The sequence below is a fragment of the Protopterus annectens genome, chromosome 9.part0 (assembly GCF_019279795.1).
Source record: "Protopterus annectens isolate FY-2018-M chromosome 9.part0, PAN1.0, whole genome shotgun sequence".
Lineage (NCBI taxonomy): Eukaryota > Metazoa > Chordata > Ceratodontiformes > Protopteridae > Protopterus > Protopterus annectens.
The window spans coordinates 197,619,672-197,641,973 of NC_056743.1; the positions used below are offsets into that span (position 1 = coordinate 197,619,672).

At 42.2% G+C, this 22,302-nt stretch overlaps 1 protein-coding gene across 1 annotated transcript in view; it reads right to left on the reverse strand.

Moving 5' to 3' along the window:
* Window positions 1-890: 890 nt before the first annotated feature.
* Window positions 891-22,302, reverse strand: part of KBTBD4 (kelch repeat and BTB domain containing 4) — a 173,317-nt gene continuing 151,905 nt past the window's right edge. The window contains exons 3-4 of the mRNA XM_044082738.1: window positions 7,465-7,571; window positions 891-2,922 (exon numbers count right to left, since the gene is read on the reverse strand). Of these exons, the coding sequence (XP_043938673.1) occupies window positions 2,062-2,922; window positions 7,465-7,571 (968 nt within the window). The 3' untranslated portion in view covers window positions 891-2,061. The remainder of the gene's footprint in view (window positions 2,923-7,464; window positions 7,572-22,302) is intronic.

Sequence of the window (22,302 nt, forward strand, 5' to 3'; positions counted from 1 at the left end):
GCACAGGCCGAGACGTTGTGGTCTGGGCCCAGGCAAGGAAGACAGTAAGAATGGAAGTCCTTATGAGGTATTTGTTTACCACAAGACAAACAATGATTAACTTTCTCAATTTGTTCTGACATCGGCTGAGGCAAGAAAAAATGTTCCCCAACGGGGTACTTAGCTTTTAGATGACTTTGGTACTGAAAACACAGGAGCTGACCGACCGGCACTTGCGAACTGCTTCTGCTTCGGGCACCGAGCGGCATGAAAGACTGAAGAAGATGGCGTCGGCCGATGCCTTTATACTCCAGCCGTTGTGACGTCGGAGAGGAGGCGACACCAGCCGACGCCGGACCCAGACTTTGGAATTCGGCCGACCGAGGGCTGCCTGAGGCAGGACAACCCATATGTTATGACTGCAGTTGCATTTTTGAAAGACATCTCAAACAGACTTGCTAAGAAAGACTATGTCCCTCTTGTATGAGACTTAATTAAAAGGTACATTTCTCATTTCTATTTGATTACCTATGAAAACCTGGATTATTTAATTTGACAGGTGGTCTCTCCTGCATGTTATATTCCATAATACACACACACAGACACACACACACAAATACTGCAGTGACTGTGGAACCAACAAAGCAAAGAGGAGTGACTGTTTAGATCAGATATCAAAAAAGAACTCTGTAAAGTATGTGTTGTGCTCCCTTTTACAGCCGTGTTGCCCTCTACAACACAAAACTGCAACCATACTTGATATAAAGCAAGTCTGACTGCTGAAATTATCTTAAAGTGTGGCATATGTTGCTATAGCCAAAATCATGTGCATATGATTTCCTACACCAATAATCTTACAATTTAAATCTAACTTTAAATGCTACAAAGAATGAGACTGAAGAGACCAAAAAGTAAATAAAATAAGCTCCCAATTCCTCTAACATAAGAAAAAGGAGCTTCTACTTTTATATAGAACACTTGTGCCTAACTGAGTTGAGTACATTAAGCGATGTCAAACTCTGATAGCCAGTTGATAATGTCGGCACATACTACAGTCAACTTCAAAGACATTTTATGTTTACAATTTCATTAAACTGTATACTGTACATATTTACATCAGGAGCCATGAAATTAATAACTCACATGATCTTTTTTGTCAGTCTGTTCATTAAAAACAAAAAAATGATACAAGAAAAAAGGCTATACATTAAATGTTACTTGCAAGATTCAATAACATAATATAAAAAGGTACTGAACATAACCTAAGATCTTTAAGACTACACTTCTACAGAGTACCATTCATCTGCCTTTCTAAGGCATAACAAGATTCTTCTGGTTTTCAACTGGGTGCAACCTGGAAACACAAATGATGTCACATTTTTTTCTTGTATTCAGATCAGTGGACGCTCGTCTAAGTAAATTTTTGAGCAGAATTTCCAGCAGCCCTGCTTTACATTTTCACTAGAGAAGTTATTGTGACAGAAGGGACTGGCAAATTGTGTGCACATGTACTGCAAGGACAATACCAAGCATGTGTGTTGCACCCTGGGATTCACCAGTTCCCCTCCACTAGGATAATCAAGAGTGAATTACTCTGAAATAAAATATTCCTCAAGATCAGGAGGTGAGCACTTCTCCAAAGAAACATGTCATTCCTTTGGGACATTAACTTCATTTTGTTTAGCTGTTCTTCAGTATTTCGGCACCCATTACTTTCATTAAAATGAAATCATCAGAGGAGTCTGTCAGGCTGCAAACCCTTCCCCTGCCATGCCACTAAGAATGTGGGATAAGGAAAGTTACAGCAAACCGAAAAGTCCCCTTTAGCGTAAGATTCAGCACATGGACAGGAAGAACATGCTGACTTGTTCGCTGGCTAACAGCATTGGAGTTTCCATCGTTAGCGAAAGCACTGAAAAATCACACACTCTGCTAAGAACAAATGGAATGGAATGCTGAACTAGCCAAAGCCTCTCTGATGCTAAGCGCAGCCATTGCATCAGTCTGACAAGAAATCAGATCTTCTAGACCTTATAAAAATATTGCAATTGTGTTTTCACTTTCTCTGCATTCCACATGACTTCATGCTAAAACAAAATGCCAGTTTGCCAGAAGGACTTTGATACCACGGATCACAGAAACAACAGATGTGGCTGGATTTAGTTTCAGTGCACTAGCATCTCCTTTTTTGTAGCGATCTCTAAAAACATACAGACATCCATTACAGCTAGCTATTTTCCAAAGAGATGGGACACAGCTCCACACTTCTGGGAATCGCAGTCTGGTAAAACTGTCAAGAAGGGGGTTATAGCAAACCAATGAGTCTCCCTCAGCTACAATGAACACCAAATCCTTGTGCACAGCAGCATGCATTCGACCAGCAAAGGGCAGCAAGTATGGTTTTACATGGCATTTCTGTGTATGCGTGTCAAAACACTGTATAATTCGTGAAGGTTTAGTAAAAAAGTCCAAGTCTGTTTCTTCCCCACCAAGGAGATAGATAACTTCATTCAGGTTTACGCCAGCAGCTCCAGAAATAGCAGTCTCTAACTGGTTTGTTTCTTTCCAGCTGTTGCTGCTTATATTATAATAAATCACAGCTTGTGACAGTGTGTCCTGCAATGTCTTCCCACCTAGAGAGTAGATGGCATCTTTGCTGGGTACAGAAACCAATGTGTGATTCAGTCGATCTCGAGGCAGAGGTGCGCATTGTTCCCAGTCCATGCTCTGCATGTTGCACTTCCACATTCGTCGTGGGATAGAACCACCCACCACATACAGGTCACCAGCATGTTTGCAAGCTGCAGTGATCTGCTGACACAGGCTGTTCTGGCCACTGACACTTATGCCATCATCATCAGTACAGTAAAGAGATATGGCCAAGGAATACGTTCTGGTGTCCTCTTGACCAATGAGGTAAATATGAATGTTCTCTCCAATTTCCTGTTAAATAATAAAACAAAAACATTACTTTACAGGTGTGCAAAAACTGGTGACTTACCAGTAATCTATACCAAAATAATAAGGAAATTACAGCTCAGACTTAAGCACTGTATAGACACTGAAATGAAGAGAGCAGTGTTACTTATGCACACTGAAGCACAAAACTTTGATGTCTGAATCAAAAATATGTGACCCACCCAGCTTGCATAAATATATCCTCGTAAACTGGATGACCTACTACTGTTTTGAATTAGTTGATTAAATTGTGACCATCTAAAGTAGTTCTAGGCATCTTTCTCCACTACTGGTGCAAGCATCTCTTACTCTTTTCTATATGCTTCATGGCAATTTCTGTTTCTCAGGTGAATTACTCTGCAGTTCTTTAGACTACATCCAGATCGCACCAATTCTGATCACTCTGCCAGATTTGCTAATTATTTTCAACTTTTCACTCTGTCACAGACTACCGTGTCATCTGCAGAAAGGCTAACTTTTCATTTCAGACAATAATATAGCACTTACAAAACAATTAAAACAGGACTGGTCCCAGTATTGAACCATGCACAACCTGACAAATTCTATTCTTTACCATGCACACCATATACTATGGTCCGGCCAGTTGGTCCTCTGCCACAGCTACAACTCTGCAAACCTTCCTAAGCTGCTGGACATGCTCCACTTAAAGAAATCCCAATCCCTATGAGCTACACGCTCTAGAGACCTAAACCTTGTCACCACAATGAACAAAACATGCTGGAGGGATAGGTTCCTGACCCAGAGACTCCCCATACTCTGGAATAGACTGCCCATACATGTCAAGTAGAGCGCCTCCTTTGCCCTCTTCAAAAGGAACCTTGACGATTGGATGGGAGATAGGAAATTCACCCCAGGGATCACGTCAGTCGCCCTGCTAAACAGGGGTCCAGGGAAGTAAATATTGTGGGAAGAAATATCCAGGGAATTGTTATGGCTAGGCTTGTATAGGCCCTTGGCCTAGTACCAACCTATGAACCTATAAGAACTACACTGATCATCTCAATGCTTTGCTCCTATTTTATTCTCGGTATCATACATGTTGCTGAGGGGTGACTATGCTTCACCAGAGAGCCTCAACAGATCCTATCCTCTCAGACCTACTGCATATCTGCATGTCCAATGGTGGCATAAAAACCCACCCAAAAGATCTTAATTTCTTTTGCAACACAAAAAAGATCATATTGAAGGAATAGATATGTACCACAGAAAACTTCATTTCTTTGGAATCATCTTCCTCTCTACATAAAATAAAAAAGTACCTCTCTTACTCCATTTAGGGCAGCTGTGGTGGTGCAGAGGTTAGCACTGCCACCTCACAGCAAGAGGTTCGATTCTCAGTTGGGGTGCCTTCTCTGAGGAGTCTGCATCTCCTCCCTGCGGTCATGTGGGTTTCCTCTGGCTGCTCTGGTTTCCTCCCACATCCCAAAGACATGCTCCAGATGGACTGGACACTCTAAATTGGCCCTAGGTGTGAGTGTGTGTGCATGTGAGTGCCTTCTGTGAAAGGTTGGACGCTGGGCTGGAAACTTGACCACTGTTCTGCTGTGGCAACCCCTAATTGGAAAAGCCAAAAAGAAAAAAAGACTTCTTTTATCCATTTAAATGTAATGAGGATGAATGGATGAAAAACTGCAAATTCACCCTTTGAATAGCACCCTTGTCCTTTATGGAAAGAGATAAACAATAAATGTTCTGTATGCTTTGGGTTACTTGTATTTAAATTACAGGTGATAAAAAACTGCATGGGAATGCATGGCTAGGCTTCTAAAGATCATCCAGAGTCAACAGGCTAGTACAAAACTATGAAACTATAAACTATCGTTTCCTTTTGCTACCATATTGTTTTAATATGAAATTAGGGAAATGCAATAATACACAAGGCCACAGGCTAACTTCCTTCATACCAACAGCTATAGACCACAACAGCATAAACCACATCTCTGCAGTTTTATATTACATTTAAAAATTCACAAATGTGATATTCGCTAAATTAAGTTTAAAACTAGCAACATGACAGATACCTCTATTTCACAGCTAATTGCCATTCAAGAAATCGTTAATCCTTTATAAACATTGTAAAGGTCTTCTCATTCACTGCATTCTTATATACATATATATATATACACACACACACACATACATATATATATATATATATATATATATATATATATATATATATATATATGTACATACACACACACACACACACACACACACACACACACACACACACACACACACACACACACACACACACACACACACGTATACATATATACACAAACAAACATACATATTTATTATCCAAGTAAGTGGCCTGATCCTTTTAGAATAGTTTAGCAATGACTCAGGTGCAGGAGGCACAGTACCAGATACAGTAAACAAGAATTGCAGTGAATACAGGGGTAGTAGATGGAAGGTCTTATTCCCATGGTATTTTACATGATCCTGGCATTGAAAAATTATGCAGTATAAGTACAAAGAACTTGTGCAGAAAATACAGGCTTGATATGAGTTTGCAGAAGAACTAGAATACACTGGCTGAAGATAAAGATGTCTATTTATGTGGTGAAGATCTTGAAAGTGGTATAAAACTTCACGTATAAAAATCTGCCATGTACAACAGAATGCAACTCAAGGGCTTAAACTGAGACAGTGGAACATATTAAAGAGGAATATCATCTTAAAGAAAGACAGTAAACATGTAATTTTTCTAAGCTGCTGAACATGATAGTTTCATTAGGTTGCACTTCCAAAGCATTAAGAGTAGAAGCAACTTCACATATATATATATATATATATATATATATATATATATATATATATATATATATATATGCAGGATTGTGTGTCAGTGCGTGAATCATATAAAGAGTGTACTGATGGAAGGCTAGATGACTTAAGGAATGTGACAGGGATTTATAAATTTGTAGTTGTCACAGATGGCAACTTCTCTTAGCATGAAATCTGATGTGTCTGTGCGTGTGTGTGTGTGTGTGTGGGGGGGGGGGGGGGGGGTTGGGTCAGTCCTTCAGCGTGTTTCCAAATAGTTTGTGAATAACCAAAGAAAATACTAGGCAAAAATTATACTTACAGTGGGACATGAAGGCAGGAAACTGAAAAGGCCCTGGATGAAGGAACATGGGTTAAAATAAAAAGCATGGCCTGTACAGATAAAGAGGAATCATCGGTGGTTGCCTACTGAACATGTCAGATAGGAGAGTGAAGAGTTAAAAAACTGCTGGAAGGCTATCCTGTGCAGAGCTGAACAGGAAGCAGTGACAGGCTGAAGTTATGTCTGTAGTACAAGTGACAGTTGCTGAGAAAGGTGTGGAACTCCAAGGTGTTTCTCAGATGTGAACTTCATTCTAATTACCTGGCATCAAGAGAAATAAGAGTTTGCTGGCAGGTGTAAACTTATGACAAGAAAGTTCTGGGAAGCTGACTAAAAGCAGATGTTAGCATTAAGCTTTTGGGCAATAAATGTATAGTAGGGAAGGGCAGTCTATGGAAATGAGCTTGTATAAGAAAATGGTAGGAGTTTTTCTTTTGTAGCAGAGTAATGCATTTCCAAATGCACCACTATCAGTGCCTGCTACAGTAGATAATGGATGTGCAGTCATACACAGTATGCCAGCCTCAGAATGAAAAAGTATTCTTAAAGGCATTTTACACATTAGCAACCACATATAAAGTATGTGTTCACATTAAAAGAAAATATGTAACACACAAGAAAACAGCACACAAGCTAATGTATTCAGCTGATGTGTCCTTTTTCATCCTATAAAATATGTAGGACATACATGCCCCTATTTTTTTTTTTTATTCTTGTCCTTCTTCCCCACCAAAAATGCAAATACTGTGTTGCACATTTCATCTAACCCACCTAGTGCCACTCTCTAACACCTCAAATGCTGAAAGACTGAGACTCTTCCGCACAGGGCTCCCCACATGACAATAATATCCAGCATGGACTGAGTGCAGACAGGAACTGTTAAGGAACCGTTGAGAGAGTGTGACCCCATCTAGCTAATCAAAGTGTCCATTTTCTGAAGTTCCCACAGTGACTGATGCAGAAATTGTGCTAGAACATAAGCAATACTCATCAATCTGTCTGCTCAGTCAGTTCCACAAATGCTAATTAACTTGTGTTCTATTTTATTTCCATGCACTGTACAAGATGAGTAGCTGTAACACTCCATGATGAATCCTATAAGAACACAATGAGAGCCAGCATTTGCCAAGAAGGTAAGACTCTTCATAAAATACTCATTTTCTTCCTTCTCTCAGACTTCTATGGACCTGTGTCTATTTCTGAGTCTACGCAACTAAACCTGCAGACCACATCTGAAAGATACACAAATGTATTTACCCATGTGTCTTGTTTTACCTCCTACAGAATCTCCAGGATCTGATAACATTTCCCATTCTTTGGTGTGGGAGCTTCTCAGAAGCGGGCTGTTCCACTTTAATTTTCAGACCTGTTAAACAGTGTTACCTTACCTTTAAATTGGCAGCAAGAGTATCGGAAAATTCCTCCCGTTCCTCTTTGTTGTGGCTAATCCAGGCTTCAATAGCGAGGGATGGATTCTGTGAGCTAGGAACCCCATCTGTTTTGAAATAAACAAACATAAATTAAAATGGTACACAAAGTGGATAGCAAACTACTAGCATTATATATAAAGGCAGGAAGAATCACAGGCTCATAAATGCTACCGCTGCTTTACCCCTTTCTCCTTCCTATCCTCTCTTGCTACTGCCTGTTACTTTTATTCTCCTCTCTAGCACTGGTGAATCCTCTCCACCTATAACTTTTATCTTCTAGCCCATTTTACACTCAACTCCACCTTTGTGTATGCACACATCTACCTCTCCTCCATCTAGCTTCACAAAGCCTTCCTTCCTTTCCTCATTTGGTCTCCTTAATCTTTGACACTACCGATCTTCTATACATCTCTGCCCTGGACTACTTCATCTATCTTCATACTCTCTTTCATATTCTGAGCCTCAACACCTCAGTATACCCAATGCCCTTCAGGAATTTTCTTCTTCTTCATTCCCTCGAATAAATGCATACAACTCACTTAACTTGCACTCTTACCTCTCCCCATCCCACTACTATTACCATCTCATTCCACAATTCCTCTACCCATGTCTTTCCCTTCTCTACTAAACATAATGCAGACCTTATTTTAGTTTGTCTTATTTTTATCCCAATCCTCTTCCTGTGGATCCTTCAATCCTTGGGGGTTGGTATAATGGTTAAGGTGTTAATCTCACAGACACAACGTACAGGGTTTGATTCTCACCTTCAGAAGGAAAATTGGCTAGGCTTAAAATGGCCCACAAGGCCTGCTAGCCTAGTACTTGCCTATAAATCCTATGAAATATACTTTGAAACTCTGCTCCTTTCAAGGTGGAAGGTTGGCATAATGGTTAAGGTGTTGACCTTAAAAACACTAGGTGCAGAGTTTGAAAACAACTACAAAGCCTTCTACAGTATATCAAGAATCTCCACGGCAATACCCAGATTTGCTCTGAGTTACTGCACAATGGAACCTCCTATACTGAGCCAACAGATATTGCCAACATACTGGCCAACAGATTCAGTGCCAACTTTACCCCTCTCTCCGTCCCTAAAGGACCAATCACAATACAGGATGAATGCTAGGCACCCAGCATTACTGCAGCACAGGTTAAAGCTGCATTATCCAAGGCCAAGAATAAAGGTTCCATGGGACCCAACAATATCCCTGGCTTTGTTCTACATGAACTACAAAGTGAACTGGCACCACACCTGTGTGCCCTGTTCAATCACAGCCTCACCTCAGGCTTTGTCCCCACAAAATAGCGCACTGCTACAGTCATCCCTCTCCATAAAGGGGGAGCGACTATAGACCCTGGGAATTATCGCTCCATTAGCCTGATGAGTTTGATATGTAAGGCTATGGAGCACATCATCATGGACCTAATTAACAAGGATATAGGGAATCTCCAAACTCTGGATCCCACGCAATATGATTTTGTAATGGGTAGATCATGCCTGCTCAACCTGGTTGACTTCTTTGAATCAGTCACCAGAGCTGTGGATGAAGGCAAGGCAGTTCATACAGCCTACCTCAATCTGGCCAAGGCCTTTGATACCATTCCCCACTCAGGAATTATTGATAGACTCACCAAACTAGGCATCAACCCCTATATCACTAGGTGGGTTGCAAATTGGCTCACAGATAGAACCCACAGTGTGACAGTAGCAGACTCCAAGTCAGATTGCCGACCAGTCACGAGTGGAGGCTCACAGGGATAAGTCCTGGGTCCTCTCCTGTTTGGCATCTACTTCTCAGAAGTCCAGGCCAACACGGAGGGACTCTGGCTGACCAAGTCTGCCGATGATTGCAAGCTGGGAGCCATTATTAATGCCCCACGTGATTTAGACATCCTACAGAAATGCCTCACTGAGACCAACGACTGGTGTCAAAACCATGGCCTTACGTTTAATGCCAAAAATGCGTTGTCATTCCCTTTGAGAAAAACTCAGTTCCCACTAATTACCACATTGATGGTAACCAACTGAATACTGAAGGCATTATAAGAGATCTGGGGACACAGGTTGACAGCAACCTCTCCTTCGACCACCACACTGCCACTGTGGCCAGAAAGTCCTTCTATGTGGCACATCTCATTACCAAGGGTTTTGCATCCAGGAAGAAAGAGGTCATCATCTCTCTCTACTCTTCCCTCATTAGACTAGTCATCGAGTATAATGCCCCATTTGGCATGTACCTCACTCAACACCTGCAACAGCTGGAAAGGCCACCAAAGTACCTCACAAAGCAGATACTAGGCCTTAGACACATGTCCTACATGGACAGACTCAAAAAACTCCAGATTTTCTCTGTCTCATATCATCTATTAAGAGGTGATCTCTGCTTGACTTACAAAGCCATATCTGACCCAGCCCTGTAGAAATGTTACATCTACAGAAATCCCAATCCCTCTGCACCACATGCTCCAGGGACCTCAACCTCATTACCACAATCCATAGAACATGCTGGTGGGTCAGGTTCATAACCTAGAGACTGCCCATGCTCTGGAATAGACTTCCCACACATGTCAAGCAGAGCACTTCACTGGCCCTTTTCAAGAGAAATCTTGATGAGTGGATGGGAAATAGAAAGTTCACCCTGGGGATCACTCCAGTGGCTCTACTTGATACAGGCACCGGGAACTAATGGCGGCATGATGCCAGGGCACTTTTATGGGCTAGGCTTATAAAGGCTCCAGGGCCGTTGGTCTAGTACACACCTATGAACATAGGCTAATTGACTAGGTTTAAAATGGCTCACAAGGGCAGTTAGAATAGTACTATTCTATGAACCTATACAGGTGCATCTCATCTGGATTAGTTACCTTGCTATGACCAGCTGCAGGCTTCCTATCCCTGGTTGAAAATTTAAAACTTTATCTCTGTACTGTTATCTGCCTAAAGATCAATGGCGGCTTAAATGCCTGAACACTTACTGCATCCCTCCCCAGTGATTCTATTGGATAATCTCACCCTTCTTTTTCATTTTCAAAGCTGTGAATAAACAGAAGTGCCAACAGAGTGGCTGCCTTTCTTCTGCATTAGTGAGGAGATGCAACTTTTTAAAGAAAAAAAAAAACAGAACAGCTCTTGTATCATCAATGAACAGAAATGATTACCTATAGAAAGGATGAAAGGTTACTCAGCAAGTCTTCACATGCAGCCTCTTCTTCTGCAGCTGACCATCCTGAGTTGATGTCAGAAACAGACAGACAAAGCTAGGCTTGCTAAAATCCTATTAATCAAGCAAAGCATCCACAACTAATTTGTGAGGTACTATAACCTTGGACCTATTAAACATACTTTGGCAGCAGGAATACAGTTCATTTTCAAAGCTGTGAATAAACAGAAGGGCCAATAGAGTGCCTGCCTTTCTTCTGTATTAGTGAGGAGATGCACCTTTTTAAAGAAAAAAAAACAGAACAGCTCTTGTATCATCAATCTGCAAGTCTGCATGTCCTCCATGTGTTTGTGTGGGTTTCCTCCAACGTTATGGGCCTCCGGTGAAAACTGGCTTTGTTCCAAGTCAGACTTTCCTGGTTAACAAATGTTAAATAAATAAATAAATAAAATAAAAATGTCTTACCATTCTTAGCATGAAAGATGGTGAAATCTGTTTCCCTCAGCAATTTGAGGCCTCTCTCATAGCTGCCAACAGCAGCTACCTGACCTGAGTGCCTCCCTCTGACTTTTTAATTTGTTGTCTACTGCTAAAAGTATAAATAAGAAAGAAAAATACAGCCTAGAGGAGAAAATGTGTACAAGCATGACTTCTCCATACTGGTAGAGCAAATAAGGAGAAAATCTGTAATATCAAACAATTTTGTACATTAATAAAGGAAAAGATCTAGCCAGTTGCAATGGTATTGTCTCAGTGATCCATAGTTGCAGTGAATATCTCATGTAACTGCTACATGACTTTGACGCACCTTGACAGCTGCAACACTTTTAGGACAGGCTCACAAGCAATACTCCAAACTATCCTACAGGTTTTTGTCCCAAACAGTGCACTACTCAGCATCTACTCAGGAAAAGAAAGTTCTGGATTTGGGGACAGAATTCAGCTTGTAAAGTTTAGTGAAAGCATATAAAATGAATTATGCCGCCGTTTTGCAAATACTGTTCTCAGACACATACTCTGAAAAAAAGCCCAAATAGTTGACTGCAACCCTGGAGGAATTAGCCTTTGAGGGAGATTGCATACATTTTCCCTGCTTGTTGTAAATGAACGCTATGCAGTTTAACATCCATTTACTGAAGCAGTGTCTTGCATGTTTTTGCCCCATATAGCTAGTAAATGAAACAAAAAAAATGTTTATCTTTGCATAAGGGTGCTGTTTTGCAAGTATAGCAAAAGAATTGCACGAAAAAACATTAACTAGAGATAAATACTTAAAATTTAACAAAAGAAGCAAATCTGGGCATAAATGAGGGCTTGGTACACAAAGAAACCTTACCCTTGTCAAAAAAAAGTTCCCCCAGTGCTTCATGAAATATATATTCAATGAAGCTTCAAATGAATGAAACAGCTTGGTCAAAGCTTTATTTTGCTGAAACCTATGAAAAAAAAAAACAATACTTGCAGGGAGAAGACCCCTGCCCACCCCCCTCAGCGAGGCTTTGACAACTCATCCCTTTACTTGTATATACTAACTCCATGGCTGCACTACAACAGAGAAAAGCCCATAACCACTTAATCACTGGTAGCATGTAAATAGAAACTGCACAGGCAGGGATTCCCAAAATAAAAGCAATCAGGGAATTTAGCATAACAGAAATGAACTTAAACCTTGTCCGCTTCACAATCAGACAAGTGCAGGGTAACAATTAAAATACGACTGCTGAAGCAATGAGGCCAGAAGTGCAGTGATAAGCCAGGCTGAAGTATTAGTCAAAAGGAAAAAAAAGCCTTCCAAGACAGGATCTTAGGATCAGCTGTATGAGTAGGTTCAAAAGTGGAAGCAGCTGTATGAGTAGGCTCAAAAGTGGGAGCAGCACCTCTGTCACAAAACTTCAGATCCTAAGAGGACGGGAGATCTGACATGAGAGCCTATGCTGAAAAGCATTCCTCAGTCAAGTTTTACAAAGCAAGGATACCAGGAACACTCAATCTCATTGCATAATTTGGACAAGGAAGAAACGACTATGACGACAATGGGGAAAAAAAAAAAAACTAAGCTGTGACTGAAACAAACAAACACAAAAAAGTCCAGGTATTCTAATACTACGTGCAGATTACACTGATGTGGAAGCTGAATTTGTGTCCTTCATTGAACACCACTTAATATAATAAATTTCCTATTTAGATTACCTTTAGGTAGCTGACAGGATATGCACTATCTTATCAAAAATAAATTAAGCACTGGCTACAATGGGAAATAGAGGATGCAAGCTGCAAGTAAAAGCCCTAAGGAATACGTGAAATGCCTATTAAACATGTTTCAGGAGATTTTTTTTTGTTAAATGGAAGCACCCACTAAAGATAGATCTAGGAGGAAATACAGGGTCAGAAGAACTGGACAAATGGACATGCTGGAAAGACATCCTCCACTAAGAAGTGGTGTAATAAAGGGGATAATGGGGAAAAGCATAAAATATATCAAGTTATGGGTATGTGAGTGTATCTTCAGCTTATCTGTGGGGTGAAGGAAAAAGACCTTCTTGCACCAAATGTTAGTGGTACAGTGTACAGTAGTAGGGGTCTCAATGGAGAGATGATAAAATCAGGAAGCAAAGAAGAGTAGTATTTCTGGAAATGAATTCATCCTCAAATATTGGCGAGTACCTTCAGAAGGTGGACCGTTTTTACAAAATCTCACCAAGGCGACACTGATATATAGACTGTATTTTATATAGCATATATCATGGTCAGAAGTGGGTTAAAAATAAAGACAGTTGGGTGCACAAGTCCCAAGGTAAAAAAGTGCACAGTCCTGGTAAGTGCACTGGTGCCAGAACTGGAAAAAAATGACAGTGTAGAATCCTCAAGACATGGAAACATTCCTACAATGGGGTTGGGCCAGGCTCAGGGGGAAGATCACCCCTACTGTAGAAGAATGTAGTAGTGCACAAGAAACACAAAACTTGACAGGCCAACAAAAGAGCCATAAAGATGACAGAGTGGACTACTGAGGTTAAGACGGAAATTATATAGTGTTACTATAATGCAAGAAGCCCAGAATTTCCGGATAGAAGATATTCAAACAGTTTGACATAAATCTAAGGAAAGAAAAATACTTGAACAAGAAAAACCGTGAAAAAACTGCAAATGCAAATTTGTGTTCATTAATACATCAGATTAATGAAAAACATTATATAGACCAAGAAACCTTGGGGTGTTTGGAAAAAGAAGTGTCTGAGGAAATGCAAAAATATAAACAACAAAATCTAGAGATTTTTGAAAAGTATAAAAAAGAAACATGGACATGGGAAAGAAAGACAGATCTGATATGGCGCAGTATCTATGCAAAGGAAAATGCCAAACCAATCAATACAAAAAGCAGCTCCAAAGATATTTGAAGAGAAATACAGGGAAAGGCACCCAGATATGGAAAATTTCACATTACAAATGATAAGTTCACAAAAGGGAATGCAGAACAGAAGTAGAGGTTATGGAATACCTGTAAAGTGACGGACTTAGTGTAGAAAGTTTAACAGACGTTATGTCACTGCATGATGGAACAGTGAATTGCCAAAGTAAGGTGAAACAGGAGGAGCAGGAGGCATCTGAAGAAGAAATATGGACATGGGAAAGAAAAAGAGACTCTGAAGATGTTTTTGTTTGCTCTTCAACCTGTGGGAATATGGATCCAACATGGATCCGACTTGGACCCATTATCCAGCACTGGATCCAAGCTCCAAGCTCCTCCCCTACCCGTAATACCCCTGTCTCTCTCTACTCCCCTCAGATCTCGTTTTCCACGCATTCAGTTAGCATCGTGATCTGTTAGTTCTGAGATTCCTGTGGGTAAGTGAAAGCTTTTCTGGTCTTTTTATTTCTCTTTTTCATCTTGCTTATCTTTCTTCCTAGTTCTATACCCTACCCGTGTAATTTTGCACTCAGGCAACAGTTCTTTTATATAAAAAAAAAAAAAAAAAAAAACTCTTGCTCTTCTTTCCCATTTTCCTGTCTAGCAAGGAGTGTGTGTGTGTGTGTGTGTGTGTGTGTGTGTGTGTGTGTGTGTGTGTGTGTGTGTGTGTGTGTGTATGTATGTATGTATGTGTGTGTGTGCTTGAGTTTCTGTTTGCTACTATGGCTGAAACCCCTAAGCCAGGCTTTCAGTAATGCATGGACTGTGACCATATGCTCCCCCCTTCTGATGGCCACACTCTGAGCGTTGTATGTCTGGGAGTTCAGCACCTGGACATCTCCTGTTCGATCTGTGCGGGTTCAACCCCCATGCACTGATTGACTGGAGGAGAAAACTTATTTTGAGAGACCTCCTTCCCCCTCCTCCTTCTGAGGCCTTGGCGTCTTCTTCCTCAGCCCCGACCTCTAGGACTCAACCTCCCGCCAACAAGATCGGGGATGGGAAAAACATCACCACAAGGAGTGGGATAGGCCCAAAAGGCTGCCCCCCGATCATACTTCTTAGGCTGAGCCCCCAACCAAATCCCACCCAAGATCCCCTCGGCTCTGGCTGCCTCATTTCTCCGATCCCCATTCTCGGCCTCTCCCCGGTGCCACTCCAGGTCCGTATCTGTAACTTCTTCCATCCAGTCCACCTGCAGTCTTCTGAAGCTGAGGTGGACAGGATGATGTGGAAATTCATCTGGACCCGGATCCAGATGGTAGTCTCTACTGCCTCCTCCCCCTCCGGGGCTGGGAGCATGCAGACTGCCTTTCTCCCCCTGATTACTCCTTCTCCGATCTGACCCCTGGCTTCAGAGTCTTTGGGTCTGAGGTTTCTCGGCATCGAGGGGTCGGTGCAGGTGGTACCAGGCACCTCGATGCCAACCATTGCCCTGAGTGGCTCAGTTCCACTTGGTTCAAAGCCAGCCAACTCTTGGAGTTGTAGTCTTGGCGATGGATCTGAGGGGATGGTGTTGGCTTCGTTTTTGGAGTTGGCCCTTCCACTCAGAGTCTCAGCACCTGGAGGCTCAGATACTGCTCCCCCATCAATGCATTGGGTGATGGATCCAGTACTACTCCCAGCTTCAGGGATTCGTTCTCCCTCTGCTTTTGACGTGGTGAAGAGGGTTCTCTCGGCCCCTTCAAGAAATTTGACATTATCTTCCTTGGAGTCTGTCCTGGCTCCCTCTTTTTCTGGTCTGGAATCCGCCATACTACCCCCTCAGGGACAGCCTGCCACCTCTCTGCCCTGGGGAGTCTCCCACCGGGAACGTCCTGAGTTTTCCGAGTCCTCCCCAGAGACACCCCCCCCCCGACGAGCTCCCTCAGAAACATATGTGCAAAAGGAGGCACTTGGACTCCGCACCAGAGTCCCTCACAAAAGACACCGACTTGGAGGAAGGGGAGGGTTCCCTCCGGTCACCCTAAGATGATGATGTCTCCTTCTGAGACATCATGGAAATCCTATGCCAGCAGGAGTGGTGGTTGTCTGTCCAAAAAACCCAACCCGGATGAGCTGGTGTTTCTGGAAGAGTTTGTTGCAGGACCCTCTACCTCCTGGGTGTCCCCTCCTCCTGATCCACTCATGGACTTAATTTTATCTTGATCATGGAAGGAATCCGAACATGGTGGAGCCCATTCCCAAGTGCCCTGACAAAATTCTAAGCATCCCTTTGGATAGCAGCACTGGTCTAAGGGGTCTCTAGTCGTTGCCATGGTGGTTGCGTTGGCCACCATTAAAGAGCTTGCTCAGGAGAGCTCTACGGTCCATCTGCCGGACTGAGAGTCAAGGGCCATGGACCATTTCAGGAAGTGGGCTTATGCTTCAGCCACGTTTGTCTTCTGTTCAGCGCACATGGGGTCCATGTCGACAGAGGAGAAGAAAGTCTTTTCCTCCCATATGGCCACCCTAACTTTTATATCCAACATATCCATTAGGCTCCTGTCACATGCTACTGAAGGTGCCTCTAGGTTGGCTGGAACAGGCATTGTTATTAGGTGTCACGCTTGGCTCTGGCTATGTGCATTCTCGGAGCCCTTCAGGGAGTCTTTTACCAATGCTCCCCAAGAAGGTTCCACACTCTTTGGTAAGACTGTTAGAGACACCCTAGTCCACAGTGAGAAAGACAGGAAGACCCCATCTGCCATCAGGATCCACTTCTCAACCTCACAACTATCCTTTTCCCATAATCAGCATGGAGTGAAGAAGATGGCGTTCCAAAAATCTCAGGGCACTTCCCATGACACTCAGGACTCACCTTCCCCCAGAGACAGAGGGGGATATGATAGATGCCATCCTCATGGCAGAGGGGTTCCGAGGAACCAAGGGTCTTGGGATTCTTTCCCTGACAGACCCTCGCAACAGCCCTGAAGTGTTGCCTGGCTGCTCGTCTCTGGAGGCAGTCGGGGTATGTCTCTCTCTGCACCTAACAGCCAAGGAGTCAATTACAGACGATCGTTTGGTATTGCAGACTATATCCAGAGGATACTCAATCCCCTTCCTTCAACACCCCAGTTCTTCCCAAACACCACCTGGATGTTCCACCTGTGCAGCAGTGGAAATTTCCAAGCTGCTCAAAAAGTGAGTCATCTAGCCCATCCCCCCAGACCAATCCTGATCAGGCATCTATTCCAGGTTCTTTCTGGTGCCAAAGAAAACAGGGGACTTAAGGCCCATCTTGGATCTTTCAACCCTAAACCTGTCAGTTGCCAAGACAAAATTCCAGATGGTCCCTCTCCAATCCATTATGCCCTTTCTACAGATAAATGACTGGATGTGCTCGGTGGACCTCCAAGACGCGTACTATCACATCAAGATGTACAAGTACTCTTGGAGGTTCCTCCACTTCCGACTGGGAGCCAGTCATTATCGGTTCAGAGCACTACCATTTGGTTTCACCACCACCCCCAGGGTGTTCACCAAAGTGACGGGAGTGGTGGCTGCAGGGGTTCCCAGGTCTTCCCCTACCTGGACGATCTTCTTCTCAAGACTGCCTACCAGCTAGGCATACCCATAAACCTCAACAAGTCCCAATTAGATCTAGTACAAGTTCTCAACTTCACTGGGGCTCGGTTAGATACCACTCAAACCAAAGTGTTTCTAACTCCGGACAGACTTTTATCACACCAACACCATGTTTTGTGCATTGTTCACACTCAGTATCCCCCTGTGGAGTTGGTTCTTTGGCATTGGGGTCTGATCCCTATGGCTTGTCTGCATATGAGGGTTCTCCAATGGACTCTGGTGGCCCAGTGGTCGTTGCTAGACCTGCCGTTATCTCATCCATTCAGATTATCTCAGGCGTGCAGGGATTCACTTCTCTAGTTGCTTCAATCTCCAGATCATCTTCTCGGTTGTCCGTCTGTTCATTCTTCCTGTACCGGTGACCACAGATGCCTTCCTACTCGGGTGGAGGGGGCATTGTATGGGAAGAACAGTCCAAGGCACTTGGTCTTCCCTGGAGACCCATCTGCATATCAACTTCCTGGAGATGAGGGTGATGTTGTTGGCACTGCAAGCTCTTCATGCCCATCTTCCCAAAGGGACGATTGCCATCCAGACAGACAATATGTCAGTAGTCTGGTACATCAACAAATGGGGGGAAGCAGGTCTTACCCCCCACTTTGTTGTGAAGCCATGAAATTGTGGGAGTGGACGATCACCTCCGGCCATTTTCTGGTGGCAACACACATTCCAGGGAGGTCCACCATTCTGGAGGACAGGCTCAGCAGATCTATTTTGATGCCTTAAGAGTAGTCTCTGAATCCTTTAGTAGCGGAAAATATCTTTCTAAAATGGGGTTGGCCTTGCTGCAATCTCTTCGCCTCTCCTTCCAATGCAGAGTGCAGCGAGTATTTCACACTGAACCCCCCCCCCTCTAGGTGAGTTCCCCAGAGATGCTCTAGTTCATGCTTGGCCCTCCAGTCTTCTGTATGCTTATCCTCCACTCCCTGTAAAACTGAAATTCATTCAGAAAGCTCGACGGCTGCGGAGCTTTGTGATCCTCATTGCCCCCTTCTGGCCTCGCCAAGTTTGGTTCTCCTCTCTGTAGTCGCATGTAGTGTGTCCTCCTTGGACACTAGATCCAGTTCTGGACCTGATCACACATATCCCTCAGGGATCTCTCACCCAGATTTAGTCAGTCTGAAGCTCACAGCTTGGCTGCTCCAGTTCCAGTGATAGCTAGGACTCACGGGCTGTCTTCTCCCGTTAAGAAGATTTTGGTAGCAGCACACAAATCTTTCACTAGGAAGGTTTATTTCAGTAAGTGGAAATGCTTCTCTGTATGGGCTTCTCAGCATGATTTGGACCCTTTTACTGCCCCAGTCCCTGTCATTTTGGAGTTTTTGGTGGATAGCTTTAATCATGGTGCTAATTTTTCTATGGTAAAGGTACAATGGCTACGATCTCCAATATTCATATAGGAGAGAATATGGCTTCCTTGGCTTCTTCCCAGCTTTGTAAGGCCTTTTTGAAAGGTACCTTCTTAGTCAGGCCTCCAGTAAAGGACCCAACGCCCCCTTAGGATCTTACCTTAGTGCTACAAGCTTTGTTTTCTCCCCCTTAAGAACCAGCAGCTACAGAGGACTTGCAATTCCTGTCTTGGAAGACTGCTTTTCTGATCGCCATTACGTCGGCCAAGAGAGTATCGGAGATCCAGGCCTTATCTGTCAAGCCCCCATTTATAAAGTTTCAGGTTTCATAAAGACAGGGTTTCCTTAAGGATGAACCCTCCATTCCTTCCGAAAGTGGCGTCAAAGTCTAACATTAACCAAGTCATCAATCTCCCTGTTTTCTTTCCAAACTTCCAGAGTAAGGGAGAGTATAAATTGCATTTACTTGATGTTTACAGGCAACTGTGATTCTATTTCCATAGAACAAAATCCTTTCATAAGTCTGATCAGCTTTTTGTTTCCTTTTCTATGCCTTTCTTAGGGAAACCCGTTTCAAAAGTAACTGTTGCTTGTTGGATTTCTCAGTGTATTGCGTTGGTCTATCGAGCAAAAGGATGATCTCCACTAGGTCATGTCAGGACGCATTCTACTAAGCCTGTAGCTACTTCCACGGCCTTTTGGTCTAGGGTTTCCTTAGATGACATTTGCTCTGCAGCTACTTGGGTGTCATCACACATATTTATTTCACATTACACAGTGGATCTCCTTTCCAGAGGTAGAGCATCCTTTGGCTCTGCTGTGCTCCAGAACATCCTTCCATGAGGACTTCCCAGGGTTATTTGGTAGTTGGGGACTCTGTCCCACAGGTTGAAGAGCAAATGAAAATAACTTTAGATAAAAAAGTTATGTACTCACCATAACATTATATCTGAGATGGTGCTTTTCATTTGTCTTCAGCCATCTCCCATCCTTCCCCCTGCCTTATGTGGGCTGTGCAGTGGACCGGATGGAAGTGGCATAGTCCTTCTCTGGTGAGCCTTTGTTCTCCTTACGGTTCAAACAGGTGATAATGCCAGAGTGTTAGGCATATGATTAGCTTGGGGTGCTACTGTTTGCAGCAAACTCAATCTGAGGGGAGGAGGGAGACAGGGGTATTGTGGGTAGGGGAGAAGCTTGAAGCTTGGATCTGATGCTGGAGAATGCGGCCGAGACGGATCCATGCTGGATCCATATTTCCACAGATTGAAGACAAATGAAAAGCAACAACTCAGATGGAATGTTATGGTGAGCACATACCTTTTTTTTTCATTTATGCAAAGGAGAAAGCAAAACTAATCAATACACAAAAGCAGCATCAAAGATATTTGAAGAGAAATACAGGCAAAAGCATCCTGTTATGAGCAATTTTACAATACAAAAACTAAGAAAACAAAGTGGGAAAGTAGGAAAGTGGATTAGTAATGAAGAAATTAAAGAAATAGAGACTGGAGTTATGGATTATCTGCGAAGTGAAGGATTTAGTGTAGAAAATCCAGCTCTGGTAACATCACAGGATAACAGAAAAACGAGTACCCAAATTAAGGAGGAACTGCTGGAATGGGAAGCATCTGATCAGTTGCAATATGAAGACACTTTGGAGACTTCAGTAGGAAACCAGTACAAAGGTTCAGCTGGAGTTGCACAGCAAGGGATGGAGCAGGAAATAGTGGCAACTCTGATGCAGTCAATATCGTGGAGTGACAGGCCAGTGAGTTCTCAAATGAAAGAGCAACAGATGACACGGGATGAAACTGAAGAGAATATGTCACCGGAAGTTGTTATGGAACTTTCTGTAGAATGCTGCAGAAAATGAAGAATGTGCCCTCAGTTCAGAAGAAAAAGATCTAAGGTAAGAGTTGCTTGATTTAATGGAGATGGATAGATATTAAGATTGATGAAAGAAATAGTGATTAAAGAAAGTTAATAAGACCCAAAATGTTAAAAGCCTGATAAAACAAATGAGCATAGTAATCAACAATATTAACAGAAGCTCATGTTATACAGCAAAAGTAAATAGAATACATTACTGTGCAGACAAATTAACAGTTAAAGTCCTACCACAAAAATACAGGGCAATAACAGAAAGGAAGAGAAGAAATCAAATGCCACCACAGACATACTAAATAGAGAAAACTATAAAGCAAATAAGACAAAAAGAGATGCTGTTAAAACAGTAAAGAAAGAGGGAACAGATCAACAAAAATACTTAAAAAGACAGATATGATGAAAGCAGTGCACAGTATTAGAACAAACTAGGATGAATCAATCATACACCACTGCAAATAATAAATTAAAGGTATCAGCATAAGCATAAAAACTTAAGACAATATGCAAATAAATATAAAGGAAAAATGCAAAATAAGCAATTTGTTAATGACCAAAACAAGTTTTAAAAAAAATTGGGAAACAAAATAAAAAGCATAGAAACACCATTAAAAAGGAAGACATAGACACATTTTTGAGAAATATCTAAGAAGATCCTGTGGAAAATAATAAAGATGCTGAACGGGATAGAAGTAGTAAAAGAAACAGTAAGAAGTTCAAATGTAGACGGTATGAAACGGTATGAAGTAATGGCCACAGAAACTGAACCAAAATTAAGCAAAGCTCCTAAATGGAAAACCCTAGGCCAAGATGCAGTACCTAACTTCTGGCTAAAAGTTTTAATATCTTTAAATGAAGATTTTGCCCTGAAAAGTACTACTTATATGCACAGCTTGAACAGACACTGACCTGATTAACAACAGGAAAAACGATACTCCTCCCTAAAAGTAAACCTGCAAGTTATTCTAAAAACTATAAATCCTTGCCTTCCAATGATGTATAAACTATACAATGGAATTTATGCTGACAGAGTTTATAGTCATTTAGAAGAAAACTCAATCATGGCAATAGAACAAAAGTGTAATAAAAGAAAGTCATATTTAACAAAGGATTATTTGTTGTTAAATAAAGTCATAATGGAGAATTGTAAAAAGGGAAAAAAGCTATGTATGGCATGGGTAGATTACAAAAAAAGCATTTCACAACATCCCACATTCATGGAAAAAGGAGTGCTTACAGATGTACAAGATACACCCTACATTTATCGGGTCTATATCACGAAATCGAACTTCCAGAATATCGAACACCATAAGTTCGAACTTGGAAGATCGAATTCGGATAACATTGAAACTTCAAAACAGCAATTTTTTTCCCAGGGAAAAAAATTTGCTGTTCTGAAAAACACACACATAACACAATCACACCA